General features: G+C 43.6%; 1 protein-coding gene across 1 annotated transcript in view; it reads left to right on the top strand.

Moving 5' to 3' along the window:
* The first annotated feature begins 700 nt into the window (after positions 1–700).
* Positions 701–18779, top strand: part of LOC132389947 (NACHT, LRR and PYD domains-containing protein 3-like) — a 35387-nt gene continuing 17308 nt past the window's right edge. Inside the window, exons 1-2 of the mRNA XM_059962512.1 lie at positions 701–743; positions 8249–8307. Of these exons, the coding sequence (XP_059818495.1) occupies positions 701–743; positions 8249–8307 (102 nt within the window). The remainder of the gene's footprint in view (positions 744–8248; positions 8308–18779) is intronic.

Raw genomic sequence — 18779 nt, 5'->3', positions numbered from 1 at the left:
AGGTACAGAAAGGGGTTTCTGCAGCAACAGGCGGGATTTAAGGATGGTATGTTGCCTCCCTGGAGCCAGGATCCAGGACGTCACGGACCGATTGCAGGGAATCCTCCAGGGTGAACGTGAACAGACGGATGTGGTAGTGCATGTCGGCACAAATGACATCGGGAAAAAGAGGAAAGAAATTCTTCAGCGTGACTTCAGAGAACTCGGAAGAAGGCTGAAAAGCAGGACCTCCAGGGTGGTTATCTCCGGTTTGCTTCCAGTTCCTCGTGCTGGTGAGGGCAGGAACGGGGAGATATGGGATCTGAATGTGTGGCTGAGAGCTGGTGTGGCAAGCAGGGTTTTAGATTCTTAGACCACTGGGATCTGTTTTGGGGTAAGGATGAATTGTACAAAATTGGACGGGTTGCGCTTTAACAGTCGGGGGACAAACATTTTCGCAGGCAGGTTTGCCACTGCTACATGGTTGTGTTTGAACTAATAAATGGCGGGGGGGGGGCGTGGAGGAGACGAACGGGAAATATAAGGATGGAGTCAAAGGGAAAGACAGAATAAGAAAAGTTAAGATAGACAACAGATTTAAAGGGGCAGTAAGCTCAAGAAGGGATCGTATGAGGAAAGAGTATGGCCAAGTGCAATAGGGACTGATGTGAGAAGCGAGCGGGCTAATGGATTGAAAGTATTATATATGAATGCACGAAGTATGAGAAATAAAGTGGATAAGCTTAAAGCTCAGTTGGAAGTTGGTAAGTATGATGTTGTAGAAATAGCAGACATAGCTGCAAAATGACCAGAACTGGGAAATGAATATTCAAGATTATATGTCCTATCGAAAGGGCAGACAGGTGGGTAGACGGGGTGGGTTGCCTTTGCTGGTGAGGAATGAAATTCAGTCCCTTGCGAGGGGTGACATAGAATCAAGAGATGTAGCGTCAGTATGGATAGAACTGAGGAATTGTAATGACAAAAAGACTCTAATGGGAGTTATCAACAGGTCCCGAAGTAGAAACCTACAGAGTGCAAGTTGAATCAAGAGTTAAAATTAGCATGTTGCAAAGGTAATACTACGGTTGTAATGGAGGATTTCAATATGCAGGTAGACTGGAAAAATCAGGTTGGTACTGGACCCCAAGAAAGGGAGTGCCTCCGAGATGGAGTCTTAGAGCAGCTTGTACTGCAGCCTACCAGGGAGAAGGCAATTCTGGATCTAGTGTTGTATAATGAACAGGATTTTATCAGGGAACTCGAGGTAAAAGAACCATTAGGAGCTAGTGACCATAAGTATGAATCTACAATTTGAGAGGGAGAACTGAAAATCGGAAGTGTCAGTATTACAACTGAACAAAGGGGACTATGGAACCATGAGGGAGGCGCTAGCCAAAGTTGACTGGAAGGCTACCCTAGCAGAGATGAAAGTGGAACAACAACGGCAGACATTTCTGGGAATAGTAAAGAAGGTGCAGGATCAGTTCATTCCAAAGAGGAAGAAAGTTTCTAAGGGGGATAGGGGAGACCGTGGCTGACAAGGGAAGTCAAGGACAGTATGAAAATAAAGGAGAAGAAGTATAACATAGCAAAGATGACCGGGAAGACAGAGGATTGGGGAACGTTTAAAGGGCAACCGAAGATTACTAAAACGGCAATACGGGGAGAAAAGATGAGGTATGAAGGTAAGGTAGCCAAGAATATAAATGAGGATAGTAAAAGCTTATTTAGGTGTGTGAAGAGGAAAAAAACAATTTAAGAACAAATTTGGGCCCTTCAAGGCAGAAACGGGTGAATATATTATGGGGAACAAGGAAATGGCAGACGAGTTGAACAGGTGTTTTGGATTTGTCTTCACTAGGGAGGACACAGACAATCTCCCAGATGTAATAGTGGCCAGAGGACCTAAGGTAACGGAGGAGCTGAAGATAATTCACATTAGGCAGAAATTGGTGTTGTGTAGACTGATGGGATTGAAGGCTGATAAGTTCCCAGGGCCTGATGGTCTGCATCCCAGGGTACTTACGGAGGTGGCTCTAGAAATCGTGGACGCATTGGTAATCATTTACCAATGTTCTATGGATTCAGGATCTGTTCCTGAGGATTGGAGGATAGCTAATATTATCCCACTTTTTAAGAAAGGAGGGAGAGAGAAAACAGGAAATTATAGACCAGTTAGCCTGACATCAGTGGTGGGGAAGATGCTGCAGTCAATTATAAAAGATGAAATAACGGAACATTTGTATAGAATAAAGAGGATCGGTCCCAGTCAGCATGGATTTACGAAAGGGAAATTATGCTTGACTAATCTTCTGGAATTTGTTGAGAATGTAACTATGAAAATGGAAAAGAAGGAGCCAGTGGATGTACTGTAGCTGAACTTTCAGAAAGCCTTTGATAAGGTCCAACGTAGGAGATTAGTGGGCAATATTAGAGCACATGGTATTGGGGTTAGGGTACTGACAAATAGAAAATTGGTTGGCAGACAGGCAACAAAGAGTAGGGATTAACGGGTCCTATTCAGAATGGCAGACTGTGATTAGTGGGGTAAAACAAGGCTCGGTGCTGGGACCGCCAATTTACAATATACATTAATGACTTAGAAGAAGGGATTAAAAGTAACATTAGCAAATTTGCAGATGACACAAAGCTGGGTGGAAGTGTGAAATATGAGGAGGATGTTAGGAGAATGGAGAGTGATTTGGACAGGTTGGTTGAGTGGGCAGATGCAAAGTAGATGCAATTTAATGTGGGTAAATGTGAGGTTATCCACTTTGGTTTCAAGAACAGGAAAGCAGATTACTGTCTGAATGCTGTCAAGTTAGGAAAAGAGGAAGTACATCGGGATCTAGGTGTCCTTGTTCACCAGTCACTGAAAGTAAACATGCAGGTACAGCAGGTAGTGAAGAAATCTAATGGCATGTTGGCCTTCTTAACAAGGGGAGCTGAGTATAGGAGTAAAGAGGTCTATGTGCAGCTGTACAGGGCCCTGGGGAGACCCTAACTGGAGTATTGTGTTCAGCGTTGGTCTCCAAATTTGAGGAACGACGTTCTTGCTATTGACGGAGAGCAGCATAGGTTCAATAGGTTGATTCCCGGGGTGGGCGGGTCTGTCATATGTTGAAAGATTGCAACGACTGGTCTTGTATACACTTGAATTTACAAGGATGAGAGGGGATCTGATTGACACATATAAGATTATTAAGGGCTTGGACACGCTAGAGGCAAGAAACCTGTTACATATGCTGGGAGAGCTCAGAACCAGAGGCCACAGTTCAAGAATAAGGGGAAGGCCATTTAGATCAGAGTTGAGGAAAAAACATTTTAACCATATAAGGATATAACAATCACAGCACGGAAATAGGCCATCTCGGCTCTCCTAGTCCATGCCGAACTCTTAATCTCACCTATTCCCACCTACGCGCACTCAGCACATAACCCCCCACTCCTTTACTGTCCATACACATATCCAATTTTACCTTAAATGACACAACTGAATTGGCCTCTACTACTTCTACAGGAAGCTCATTGCACACAGCTATCACTCTCTGAGTAAAGAAGTACCCCCGCGTGTTTCCCTTAAACTTCTGCCTCCTAACTCTCAAATCATGTCCTCTCGTTTGAATCTCACCTACTCTCAATGGAAACAGCCTATTCACGTCAACTCTGTCTATCCCTCTCAAAATTTTAAATACCTCGATCAAATACCCCCTCAACCTTCAACGCTCCAATGAATACAGACCTAACTTGTTCAACCTTTCTCTGTAACTTAAGTGCTGAAATCCAGGTAACATCCTAGTAAATCGTCTCTGCACTCTCTCTACTTTATTGATATCTTTCCTATAATTTGGTGACCAGAACTGCACACAATATTCCAAATTTGGCCTTACCAATGCCTTGTACAATTTTAACATTACATCCCAACTTCTGTACTCAATGCTTTGATTTATAAACGCCAGCGTCCCAAAGGCCTTCTTCGCCATCCTATCTACATGAGACTCCACCTTCAGGGAACTATGCAACGTTATTCCTAGATCTCTCTGCTCCTCTGCATTCCTCAATGCCCTACCATTTACCCTGTATGTTCTATTTGGATTATTCCTGCCAAAATATAGAACCTCACACTTCTCAGCATTAATCTCCATCTGCCAACGTTCAGCCCATTCTTCTAACCGGCATAAATCTCCCTGCAAGCTTTGAAAACCCACCTCATTATCCACAACACCTCCTACCTTAGTATCACCGGCATACTTACTAATCAAAATTACCACCCCATCATCCAGATCATTTATGTATATTACAAACAACATTGGGCCCAAAACAAATCCCTGAGGCACTCCGCTAGTCACCGGCCTGCATCACGATAAACAATTATCCATCACTACTCTCTGGCATCTCCCATCTAGCCACTGTTGAATCCATTTATTACTCCAGCCTTAATACCTAACGACTGAAACTTCTTAACTAACCTTCCATGTAGAACATTGTCAAACGCTTTTGCTGAAGTCCACATCCACTGCCTTACACTCATCAACATTCCTCTTAACCTCTTCAAAAAATTCAATAAGTTTTGTCAAAAATGACCTTCCACGCAGAAATCCATGCTGGCTACACCTAATCAGATCCTGTCTATCCAGATAATTATTAATACTATCTCTAAGAATACTTTCCATTAATTTGCCCACCACTGATGTCAAACTGACAGGTCTATAATTGCTAGGCTTACTTCTAGAACCCTTTTTAAACAATGGAACCACATGAGCAATACGCCAATCTTCCGGCACAAAGCCCGTTTCTAATGACATCTTAAAGATCTCCGTCAGAGCTCCTGCTATCTCTACACAAACTTCCCTCAAGGTCCTGGGGAATATCCTGTCAGGACCCGGAGATTTATCCACTTTTAAATTTCTTAAAAGCGCCAGTACTTCCACCTCTTTAATTGTCATAGGTTCCATAACTTCCTTACTTGTTTCCCACACCTTATACAATTCAATATCCTTCTCCTTAGTGAATACCGAAGAGAAGAAATCGTTCAAAATCTCTCCCATCTCCGTCGGCTCCACACATAGCTGACCACTCCGATTCTCTAAGGGGCCAATTTTATCCCTTACTATCCTTTTGCTTTTAATATAACTGTAGAACCCTTTCGGATTTACTTTCACCTTAACTGCCAAACCAACCTCGGATCTTCTTTTAGCATTTCTAATCGCTTTCTTGTGATTCCTTTTACATTCCTTATATTCCTCGAGCAATTCCTTTACTCCATGCTGCCTATATCTATTGTAGACATCCCTCTTTTTCCGAACCAAATTTCTAATATCCCTTGAAAACCATGTTGCTTTCCAACCTTTAAGCTTTCCTTTCAACCTAACAGGAACATAAAGATTCTGTACCCTCATAATTTCACCCTTAAATGACCTCCATTTCTCTGTTACATCCTTCCCATAAAACAACTTGACCCAATCCACTCTCTCTAAATACCTTCGCATCTCCTCAAAGTTAGCCTTTCTGCAATCAAAAATCTCATCTCTAGGTCCTGTCCTGTTCTTCTCCATAATTATATTGAAGCTAATGCTATTGTGATGACTGGAACTGAAATGCTCCCCAACACATACATCTGTCAGCTGACCTATCGCATTCCCTAACAGGAGATCCAACACTTCAACATCTCTGGTCGGTACTTCTATGTATTGTTGCAACAAACTATCCTGCACACATTTCACAAACTCTAAACTATCCATCCCTTTTACAGAATGAGCTTCCCAGTCTACGTGTGGAAAATTAAAATCTCCCACAATCACCACCTTGTGTTTGCTACAAATATCTGCTGTCTACTTACACATTTGCTCTTCCAACTCACGCTCCCCATTAGGTGGCCTATAATACTCTCCTATCAGTGTTACTACACCTTTCCCATTCCTCAATTCCACGCAAATAGTCTCCCTAGAGGAGCTCTCTAATCTATCCTTCCAAAGCACCTCCATAAGATTTTCTCGGACAAGCAATGCAACACCTCCTCCTCTGGCTGCTCCTACTCTATCACACCTGAAACAACTAAATCCAGGAACATTTAGTTGTCCATCACACCCTTCCTGCAACCATGTTTCACTAATAGCTACAACATCCTATTTCCAGGTATCAATCAACCCTTTAAGCTCATACACCTTTCCTACAATGCTCCTAGTATTAAAATAGATACAGTTAAGATTCTCTCCACCTCCTCCTCTCTTTTCATCCCTAACAATGCATTCAAATTTATTATCCTTTTCTTGCTTCTCCCTTACATCTTCGGGCTGAGCTCATCCCTTCTCCATCACGTGCCTTTCCTCCCTCACACAGTGTCTATTTACTTGTTCTACTCTTGAACTAACCTCCTCTCCCATAGTTTCCTCAAATTGATTCCCGCCCCTCCCCATCTTACTAGTTAAGTCTGCCCTGTAGCCCTAACAAACCTCCCCGCTAGGATATTGTTCCCCCAAGGATTCAAGTGTAACCCGTCCTTCTTGAACAGGTTACACCTGCCCCAGAAGAGGTTCCAATGATCCAGAAATTTGAATCCCTGCCCCCCGCTCCAATCCCACAGCCACGCATTCTTCTCCACCTAATTCCATTCCTACTCTCACTGTCGCGTAGCACAGGCAGTAATCCCGAGATTACTACCTTTGCGGTCCTTCTTCTTAACTGCCTTCCTAACTCCTATACTCTCGTTTCAGGACCTCTTCACCTTTCCTACCTATGTCATTAGTACCTACATGTACCACGACCTCTGGCACCACACCCTCCCACTTCAGGATATCTTGGACGCGATCAGAAACGTCCCGAACCCTGGCAACTGGGATGCAAATTACCATCCGGTACTCCCGATCACCTCCACAGAACCGCGTGTCTGAACCCCTGACTATCGAGTCCCCTATTACTATGGTCCTCTTTCTTCTATCCCTAACCTTCTGAGCTACAGGGCTGTCCTCTGTGCCGTAGGCCCGGCCACTGTCACTTCCACCAGGTAGGCTGTCCCCCCCAAACAGTACTCAAACATGAGTACTTATTGTCAAGGGGTACAGCCACTGGGGTACTTTCTAGTACCTGCCTCTTCCCATTCCTGACCTGTGACACACCTATCTGCCTCCCGTGGCCCCGGAGTGACCACCTGCCTGTAACTCCTCTCTATCACCTCCTCGCTCTCCCTGACCAGGCGAAGGTCATCGAGCTGCAGCTTCAGTTCCCTAACTCGGTCCATCAGGAGCCGTAGTTCGGTGCAGCTGGCACAGATGTGGACGTCCGGGAGGCTCGAAGACTCCAGGATCTCCCACATCCGACACGGAGAACAACAAGCTGCCCTCACACTCATACTTCCCGAATAACAGAAAATAACAAGAACTAAACGATAAGCCTACTGTGCCCTCTTCCGCCTAAGCCCCCTGAGCCCAAGCCCTACACTCTGCTCCCGGCGCACTCCGCTGCCCGCTTGTTAAGGCTGCATTCTTTTTATATCTTCCCTCCTTCCCAGGCCTCCTCACCTGCCTGCGCAGTCCCGCCTCTCAGAACTCCGATCTGAGAAGCAATTGGACAATTTGAAAATGGCCGCCGCCGCACTTCCTCCCAAAGCCTCGCTGTCCTCTTCCAAAAGAGAAATACCTCACTCAGTCCTTTTTATATCTTCCCTCCTTCCCAGGCCTCCTCACGCGCCTGCGCAGTCCCGCCTCTCAGAACTCCGATCTGAGAAGCAATTGGACAATTTGAAAATGGCCGCCGCCGCACTTCCTCTCAAAGCCTCGCTGTCCTCTTCCAAAAGAGGAAGAGTTCACACAGAGAGTTGTGGATCTATGAAATGCTCTGCCTCAGAAGGCAGTGGAGGCCAATTCTCGGGACGCTTTTAAGAAAGAGTTAGATAGAGCTCTTAAAGTTAGCGGAGGTAAGGGATATGGGGAGAAGGCAGGAACGGGGTACTGATTGTGGTTGATCAGCCCTGATCACATTGAATGGCATTGCTGGCTCGAAGGGCCGTACGGTCTACTCCTGCACCTATTGCCTATTGCCTATTGTCTATTGTCTATAAAACTGCACCGTCTGGCACCAAAAAAACATTCCACTCTCAAAATCACTGAGATCACATTTCATCTTCATGGAGGTGTTTGTTTGGAGACAGAACGTACCCTGTGCTGAGGAACAGGCCGCGGAGCGACCCGCTGGTAACGCTGTGGGTTTAGTTAATGATTATCACCAGGAGCTGACTGAACTTTAACCAGCGTGTGTTCATTACTCACAGATCCCGTAACACAGCCTCACTGGGACAGGGTGGTAACGAACCTAGAGCCGCTGTACAAGGTAGGTAGCTCTATATATTGAACAAAATAAACATAATAAAGATATTTAGCCACTTTTATGAACACATGAATGAGATTGATAACGTATTGTGTTGATCGACATTAACACAATACATTAACACAATTTGCTTATTCCTCCATTGGCGGGATCGACGCTATCTGTCCATCTTAGACGGCATTTCGGTTGGTGGTCAAAAGTATGGAACCACCCACATTGATGATTACAGCCGGGGCAGGGGATGGTCGTGGGGAAGGCGGTGTAAGGAGTTGACTGTTCCATTATATAGTCGGTTGGTGAGACCTGTTGTGGATCAGCGTCATTAGTGTTGTTTCCCTTCCGTCAGATGTGAGTGGGTAGGTGGGAAACCAGAGGAAGGTTTACCAGACAGATATCTGCCCCCGTGAGTTTTTCTATGAGGAATCTGCTGTGATCTTGTTTTGAGGTATTACATAAAACAGGGGAGACCTGCTTGTATACATTACAGTTTTTTTAATAACAATGTATTTGATTGTATCAGCGGTAATTTGGTAAAATGAGTGGGAACTTCGATGAGACATGAAGTATCCCATGGACTTTGACAGGGACGTGGACAAAGTAGCTCCTGTTATGTGAGGATCTGAAACCTCCAGTTTTAGACAGTTGAGATGTTTTCTCTCTCTCTGTGGGTCTAGTGTGTCACGGGAATGACCGTCCTCAGTATTCAGGAGAAGGAGATCTGCGTTGGTCACAGTGAATGCGGGATGCCAATGTAATTAAATCTCCCGTCAGCATTTTCTGGCTGACAAAAACCTTAAGATTGCGTCGATTAACGAATATGTGTGTTTTATTCTGTTTGTGTGTTTTTTAACAAAGTCTTTATATATCTGGCAGTGATATTTAGGATAAAAAGTCCTATAATAATTCTCACTGGCAGTTGATAAAAGTATGGAAGTCTACACTCAGTGGGCACGTTTTATGTACCCCTATACCTAATGCTGTGACACTGAGTGAATGCTACACCCCGTCCAAGTTCTACGTTAGGTGCACAGTGACGCTCTCTTGCACTCCACTGTTGGAGTGCGTGGTTATTTGAGTTCTTGCCGCTTTCCTGTCGGATTGAATCAGTCTGGCCTATCTCACTGAGCTCTCTCATTAACAGGGCCTTTAGAACCGCTGTTCACTGGATTTTCCTTTGGTTTGATTCCGGACCATTCTCCGTAAACCGAGAGATTTATACTTGAGAATCCAAGCTGCTGATCAGTTTCTGTAACACTCAGACCACCCGTTCTGGCACCAGCGCTCACTCCACGGTCAACGTCACTTACATCGCATTTATTTCCTCTTCAGATGTTTGGCCTGAATAACAACTGAACCTGGTGAACATATCTGAATGTGTCTGTGCTTTGAGTTGCAGGAACATGTTTAACAGTTTCGTATTAATGAGCTGGTATACAGTTGTACCTAACCAAGAGGCCATTTAGTGCATTTCCCATTTAGGCAAACCCTCATCCATCTCGAATACGCACACATAATCTGGGCCTGATTATTGACGATTTGCATGTTTGTAACAACAGGCTGCCGCTGACAAGGCTGTGGACAAATCACTGTTATAAGGTGGGGGTAACATGGAGAGAGAGAGAACAGTCACAGTTCCCTCTGCACTGCACATCTGCGTAACCAAAATGCTCCCGCGAACGGAGCCTTTGCTGCAGCGCAGATGGAATTAAATACTGCCAGAGAAACATTTATGAAATCTGAAAGTTTTCCTTTGTTCTACTGCATTTTTATCATATCATTCAATTAATAATTAAAAGTGTGTTTTTTTCTCTTGTCTGCCTTCATCCTAAAATATTCATAGATGCATTTTACAAAAGAGAACACACCTACGATGTTGTGCTTTTTTCAGGCTGTGTGAACATTTCCGGCTCAGAGCAATGGTTATCCACGCAGCGGCAAAAATAGCAATTAGTGGGAACATTGGAGACCGGACCATGTTAAATTTAATGCATATTAATCACGATTGAATATGATACATTACTGTGCTTCATTACGATACTTTATTTTGGTATCTTATTTTATATTATTAGCTAGCTTGCCTTCATATTTCACCTTTTCTCTCCTTATTCCTTTTTAATAGCCTTCTTTTGATTATTAAAAGCTTCCCAACTCTCTAACTTCAACTATGTTGCTGTCTAGAATAACAACTCAAATCAATATGTAGTTTGTCCAACAAAAGCAGGAGCTGTACTGGACCTGGCGTTGGGTAATTATGCGAGCTAGATACCCGACCATTTGGTGGGTGAATGGTTAGGGCAGAGCTCCTTAAGTTTAAGAGAACTATAGAGAACGGAAGTGTAGATTTTGCTGGAGAGTAAAGAATTGGATCAGGGTAAATTCACTGAGCAGGAAATATGGAGAGTTAACGGGAAACGTCTGTTTTTGGCAAGTCCACATCTGACATGTGGAAGGTATTTAAAATCTAACTGCACGGAGTACAGGACGAGTACATTCCAGTGTGAAGAAATGATGAGATTGGCTGCGTAAGAGAACGTTAAATGTGGAGAGAAGTGATGAATTTAGTCAGGCAGGAAAATCAGAAGTATGTAAAGCTTAGGAAGGTCGAATCAAACAGAGCCCTCGATGATGTGTGTGTGTGATGTCCTTTGCGAGTAACTTACATCAGTATTTAGAAATATAGAAACATAGAAAATTGCTGCAGGAGTAGGCCCTTCGGCCCTTCGAGCCTGCACCCCTACTCAGTATGATCGTGGCTGATCATCCAACTCAGAACCCTATACCTGCTTTCTCTCAATACCCCCTTATCACTTTAGCCATAAGGGCCGTATCTAACTACCTCTTAAAGATAGTCAATGAACTGGCCTCAAATGCTTTCCTGTGGCAGAGAATTCCACAGATTCACTACTCTCTGTGTGAAGAAGTGTTTCCTCATCTCAGTCCTAAAAGGCTTCATCTTTATCCTTAAACTGTGACCGCTTGTTCTGGACTTCCCCAACATCAGAAACAATCTTCCTGCATCTAGCCTGTCCAATCCCTTTAGAATTTTATACGTTTCAATAAGATCCCCCCCCCCCTCAATCTTCTAAACTCCGGCGAGTATAAGCCTAGACGATCCAACCTTTCTTCATAAGAAGGTCCTGCCATCCCAGGAATCAATCTGGTGAAACTTCTCTGTACTCTCTCAATGGCAATAATATCTTTCCTCAGATTTGGGACCAAAACTGCACATAATACTCCAGCTGTGGTCTCACCAAGGCCTTGTACATTTGCAGTGGAACATCCCTGCTCCTGTACTCGAATCCTCTTGCTATGAATGCCAACATACCATTCGCCTGTTTCAACGCCTGCAGTACCCGCGTGCTCACTTTCAATGACTGGTGTACAATGGCACCCAGGTCTCGTTGTACCTCTCCTTTTCCTAATCGGCCACGATTTAGATAATAATCTGCCTGTTCTTGCCAGCAAAGTGGATAACCTCACATTTATCCACATTAAATTGCATCTGCCATGAATTTGACTACTCATCTAACCTATCCAAATAGCACTGCATCCGCTTAGCATCCCCCTGACAGCTAACACTGCCGTCCAGCTTCGTGTCATCGCAAACTTGGAGATGCTGCATTTAATTCCCTCGTCTAAATCATTATTATATATTGTAAACAACTGGGGTCCCAGCACTGAGCCTTGTGGTACCCCACTAGGCACTGCCTGCCATTCTGAAAAGGTCCAGTTTATTCCCACCCTTTGCTTCCTGTCTGCCAACCACTTCTCTATCCAAATCAATCCCATAACCCCAATATCGTGTACTTTAAGTTGGCACACTAATCTCCTGTGTGGGACCTTGTTAAAAGCCTTTTGAAAATCCAAATATACCACATCCACTGGTTCTCTCCTATCTAATCTACTAGATACATCCTCAAAAAATTCTATGAGATACGTCAGGCACGATTTTCCTTTCACAAATCCATGCTGACTTTGTACGATGATTTTACCACTTTCCAAATGGATTGTTATCACATCTTTGATAACTGACTCTAGCATTTTTCCCACCATCAATGTCAGGCTAACGGGTCTATAATTCCCCGGTTTCTCTCTCCATCCTTTTTGAAAAAAAGTGGTGTTATGTTAGCCACCCTCCAATCCTCAGGAACTAATCCAGATTCTAAAGAGTTTTGAAAAATTATCACTGATGCATCCACTATTTCTTGGGCTGCTTCCTTAAGCACTCTGGGATGCAGACCATCTGGCGCTGGGGATTTATCTGCCTTTCATCTCTTCAATTTGCATAACACCATTTCCCTACTAACATGCATTTCCTTCAGTTCCTCCATCGCACTAGACCCTCAGTCCCCTACTATTTCCGGAAGGTTATTTATGTCCTCCTCAGTGAAGACAGAACCAAAGTAGTTATTCAATTGGTCTTGCACGTCTTTGTTCCCGATGATCAATTCACCGGTTTCTGACTGTAAGGGACCTACGTTTGTCTTAACCAATCTTTTTCTTTTCACTTATCGATAGAAGCTTTTACAGTCAGTTTTTATGTCCCCTGCCAGCTTTCTCTCATAATCTTTTTTTCCCCTTTCCTAATTAAGCCCATTTCCCTCCTCTGCTGGACTGGGATGAACAATTGTTGTAATTTATCCATGCGATCTTTAAATGCTTGCGATTGCAGATGCACCGTCAACCATTTAAGTATCATTTGACAGTCTATCTTAGCTAATACACGTCTCATACCTTCAAAGTTACCCTTCTTTATGTTGACCAATGAGAAAGACATGGAGGATAGGGAGATCCGTGCGGAGAGTACATGTATACACGGGCATTTTGAGGTAAGGGAGGAGACAGTGTTGGGTCTCTTAAAGTGCATCAAGGCGTATAGGTCTCCAGGCCCTGATGGGATATACCCCAAGTTACAGAGAGAGGCAACTGAAGAGATTGCTGGGGCCTTGACCAATATACTTGTGTCCTGCCTAGCCACAAGCAAACTCCGGGAGACCTTGCGAGAACCTCATGTTGATTCGTCATTCAAGACATGATCCAGGGAATAATCCTGATGAGAATTTAAACTGCCGAGATACAGTCAGCTATGAACCAAGTGCTGATAAATGGAACAGTGTAAACAGTGAGTGGATGGTCAGAACAGGTATGGCCGACCAAAGGCCTGTTTCCGTGCTGTGTAATCCACCACTCCGGATATGCTAAATTAAAGATGGTGGCACCACAGGGCATTGATTTCGAAACTCCACACCCCTCTCCAATTTGAAATAAACCAGAAGGAATCCCTTTGTCACCACTGCGAATATCTGTTTCCGTCATCCAGATTGGACACTTCAGCTAAACAACTGGCAATTGATGAAGTTCCTTTGTCTTCTTCCAGTAATGTCCCGTCCTTACAGCAAAACTAACCCTATCACTGTGTCAGAATCAGTGATTAAATCCGGCCCCAAGCATTGTGCTTTCATCCCTGCACATTGTAACGTGAACCATCTCGCTGAGGGTCTGATGGAGAAACAACCCCTTCCCTCTGCACATGTGATCACATCTCCCCTGCTCCTGTCATTTCCAATACGCTCAGAATGGTTTTCTGATTCAGTCTGAAGGTTATGGAAAATTCAACTCGTTTTCAGACCTGACAAAACATGCCTCTTCCACCTCGTTCCTCCACTTCCAGGGAAGCTGCATTTCCATAAGACCATAAGACATCCTTCCAATCAGGCACCGATTTATCAATGCTAGACTTTCCTGTAATACCATGGGCTCGTAGCTCGTTAAACAGCCTCAAGTGTGGCACCTTGTCAGAGGCCTTTCGAAAATCCAAATACACAACATCAACGTATGCACCTCTCTCTATCCTGCTTGTTATTTCTTCAAATAGAAATAGCCGAATATCCAGCTACTAATTCAATATGCCAGCAACAACCTCCGACAAATAAGAGACCCCGTGAATTTAATGTTTCGAGTTTTTCCATCTCTCACTGATTGAAAACGATTGATGTACGTGCAAACTAAATGCGATATTAGGCAAATTCACCAGCGAGAAATGGTCTAAAATGCAAATGATGGCGCTGTGATCCTACAATTTGCTTCCAGTTAATGAAAAATATACTGAAGGAGAATGGCATCCATCTCTTGCTGTCGACTTTGACCAGTTGTTATCTCTGGGAGACGGTAATCTTGCAGCAGCCGCTCCCCAATTGCCCATACCCGACGTTTACAACTACGGACAACTGTTAAAGATGGCTTTTAAATGAGCCAGCTTAAAATCAGTGCAAGCCCAGGCTAAGGGGCCACAATTAAATCTGGAGAAAGGGAATGTCCGCTGATCAAAAGAAAACATTATTCCAAATGCATAGTATTCCATCGGAGTGGAGAGCGCCCTTGCTTCTGCTCACTCTGTGCAATAAACCCACAGCGATCTTTGCTCTGAGCTGTCGCTGGAGTTTACAATCTGACAATAAACTGGTCCCAAGGTGAACAATAACTCAAAGCGACGGCACCAACAGAACTGAACCAGAATGCGGGTTATGATTCCTCTCTGGTGGAGGTAAAATTTCGCGCACTGAAGTATTAATTCTAGTTCGGACCACAAGTTAGGAAAACTCATTGAAGCAAGGTGAGTCTTTGTGTGGTGTAACACAAGCGTTATGGAACAAGGTGTGACGTTACATGCTGAATAGGCTGAAGTTCAGGCTAATGAGCGACTTGTCAACTGGACATTGCTCAGGGTGTTTTCACTTACTGTTAGGGACATAAAATTCAGATACTCGGATTCACTGAAACCAGACCTAGGAGTCCTGCATTAGGTAGGAACATGGACTGTGTTCGGGAATGTCATGGTGTTTTAATAAGCCTACTTCTAGCGGCAGTACTTCTAATATTTCTACTATATCAATATTATCATTGAAATCGTGCGGCTTTACTTATCTGTGTGCTCGATTATTCTGCATGCGTTTTTTTATAGCGAAGACAAGGTAGATCTGGCAGTGCTATTTATATTAAAAAATGTGGTAATTCTCACTGACCGTAGACAAAAATATCAAATTCTACACTCAGTGGAAGCTTTACTAAGTATCTACGGTACCTAATATTGTGGCCACTGAGTGCATGTCCGGGATCTCTGCTGCTGTTCCCCGTCCGCTTCAATGCTGACCTCTACTCTGTATTCGCTGGAACTCGATAAAGACGGGGAGTTTGTTGTATGCGCTGTTATTTAGATGCAGGTGGGGAGATTTTAACCGCTGGGGGTTGGATAAATGAATTAAGCTTTTGCTGGAGACATCGAACATCACGTGGATTCCGAACAGAAATGTACAGAACACGTTTGCTGCTGTAACGGGAAAACATTTTTTTTTTCTCTGAGGTGGAGAAAAAGGGGTTCCTGGGAGATAATATAGGAAGCTAGGTCGAAAGCTGAAAAACAGGACCTACAGCGTAGTAATCTCTGAATTGATGGCCGTGCCACGTGCTAGCAAGAATAGAATGATTTGGCAGTGGCTGAAAAACTGGTGCAGGAGGCAGAGGTTCAGTTACTTGGACGATCGGGATCTCGGCTGGGCAAAGTATGACTTGTACAAAAGGGATGAGTTACACCAGAATCCCAGGTGAACCAAGGTCCTTGCCGGCAGGCTTTCCAGAACAATTCAGGAGGACGGATGGGAACTGGAGTTACAATGCAGAGAATGGGGTAGTTGATTCACAAACTGTGGCAGTGTGCAGTGATACAGCTAGAAAGGCGAGGCTGAGAGAGGGCAATACTACAGTCAATGAGATGAGCTGCAATGTAAAAGGCAAACAAAATGGGAAATGGAGAGTTCAGGACTGACAGTGTTACAGTTGAAGGCGAGCATTATATGGAATAAGGTAGACGAACGCAGCAAAGTTACAGATTGGCATGCATTGTATTGTGTGTGTCACTGAATTGTGGCTGAAAGAATATTTTAGCTGGGAGTTTAACATCCAATGATACACATTGTATCGAAAGGACAGACAGGTCGGCAGAAAGGGTGGCGTGACTCTTGGTGGAAATGAAATGAAATCATTAGAAAGAGGTGACATAGGGTAGGAAGGTTTTGAATCATTGTGGGTGGAGCTAGGAAACTGAAAGGTTACAAAGACCCTGATGGGGATTATATACAGACTCCCACACAGTAGTAATGACATGGTCTGAAAATTATAACGGGAGATAGAAAATGTGTGTCAGAAGGGCAATGTTACGATAATTATGGGATATTTTAACATGGTAAAATCAGGTTGTTATGGTCTTTTATTACCCCACTTGTCACGATTGTATTTCTAGAGTTTTCACCAGTTCAATATTGTCCACTGGATTGCCTGGATTTACGGATGCGTGTTTTTTTTTAATCTGTGTAATTTTATGAGCAATTTTATATCCGGCAGGGATATTTAAAATAAAAAATCCTGTAGTAAATCTCATTGGCAGTTTTTAAAATTATGGACGTCTGCACTTAGTGAGCAATTCTTATCTACTTCCTGTACCTAATGATATGGCCTCTGAGTGTATGTTTGGAGTGTTGTAAAAACAAGCCTGAAGGCTTTGTGTGTCAATGCGAGGAGCATTCGTAACAAGGTGGATGAATTGAATGTGCAGATAGTTATTAATGAATATGATATTGTTGGGATCACAGAGAAATGGCTCCAAGGTGACAAAGGATGGGAGCTCAACAGCCTGGGATATTCAATATTCAGGAGGGATAAACAGGAAAGAAAAGGAGGTGGGGTAGCATAGCTGGTTAGAAAGGAGATTAAAGCAATAGAAAGGAAGGACATTAGCCTGGAGGATGTGGAATCGATATGTGTAGAGCTGCATGACACTAAGGGGTAGAAAACGGTGGTGGGAGTTGTGTACAGGCCACCTAACAATAGTAGTGCGGTTGGGGATGGCATGAAGCAGGAAATTAAAAATGCGTGCAATAAAGGAACGGTAGTTATAATGGGTGACTTCAATCGACATATAGATTGGGTTAGCCAAATTGGTAAGGGTGCTGAGGAAGAGGATTTCTTAGAATGTATGCGGGATAGTTTTCTGAACCAACATGTCGAGGAATCAACTAGAGAGCAGGCCATTCTAGATTGGGTATTGAGCAATAAGGAAGGGTTAGTTAGCAATCTTGTTGTGCGAGGCCCCTTGGGTAAGAGTGACCATAATATGGAAGAATTCTTCATTAAGATGGAGAGTGACATAGTTAATTCAGAAACAAAGGTTCTGAACTTAAAGAAGGGTAACTTTGAAGGTATGAGACTTGAATTAGCTGAGATAGACTGGCAAATGATACTTAAAGGGCTGACGGTGGATATGCAATGGCAAGAATTTAAAGATCCCATGGCTGAACTACAACAATTGTTCATCCCAGTTTGGCAAAATAATACACCAGGGAAGGTAGTGCACCCGTGGATGACAAGGGAAATTAGGGATAGTATCAAGTCCAAAGAAGAAACATATAAATTAGCAGAAAGAAGCGGCACACCTGAGGACTGGGAGAAATTCAGAGACCAGCAGAGGAGGACAAAGGGCTTAATTAGGAAAGGGAAAAAATATTATGAGAGAAAGCTGGCAGGGAACATAAATCTGACTGTAAAAGCTTTTATAGATATGTGAAAAGAAAAAGATTGATCAAGACAAATGTCGGTCCTTTACAGTCAGAAGTAGGTGAATTGATCATAGGAAGCAAAGAAATGGCAGACTAATTGAATAACTACTTTGGTTCTATCTTCACTAAAGAGGACATAAATAATCTTCCGGAAATAGTAAGGGACCGAGGGTCCACTGAGATGGAGGGACTGAGGGAAATACATGTTAGTAGGAAAGTGGTGTTAGGTAAATTGAAGGGATTAAAGGCAGATAAATCCCCAGGGCCAGATGGACTGCATCCCAGAGTGCTTAAGGAAGTAGCCCAAGAAATAGTGGATGCATTAGTGATAATTTTTCAAAACCCCTTAAGTTCTGGATTAGTTTCTGAAGATTGGAGGCTGGCTAATGGAATCCCACTTTTTTAAAAAAAAAGGAGAGAGAAAGAAACCGGGGAATTATAGACTGGTTAGTCTGACATCGGTGGTGGTTGAAATGCTGGAGTCGCTTATCCAAGATGCGATAACAGCACATTTGAAAAGAGGTGACATCATCGGACAAAGTCAGCATGGATTTCTGAAAGGAAAATCATGTCTGACGAATCTTACAGAATTTTTTGACGATGTCACTAGTAGAGTGGATAGGAGAGAGCCAGTGGATGTGGTATATTTAGATTTTCAAAAGGCTTTTGACAAGATCCCACACAGGAGATTGGTGTGCCAACAGAGCACACGGTATTGAGGGTATGGTATTGATGCGGATGGAGAATTGGTTGGCAGACAGGAAACAAAGAGTGGGAGTAAACGGGACCTTTTCAGAATGGCAGGCAGTGACTAGTGGAGTACCGCAAGGCTCAGTGCTGGGACCCCAGTTGTTTATAATATATATT

This window comes from Hypanus sabinus, unplaced genomic scaffold (assembly GCF_030144855.1).
Source record: "Hypanus sabinus isolate sHypSab1 unplaced genomic scaffold, sHypSab1.hap1 scaffold_715, whole genome shotgun sequence".
Lineage (NCBI taxonomy): Eukaryota > Metazoa > Chordata > Chondrichthyes > Myliobatiformes > Dasyatidae > Hypanus > Hypanus sabinus.
Note: the sequence above shows the minus strand (reverse complement) of the source record. Positions and strands in the feature narration are given on the sequence as shown.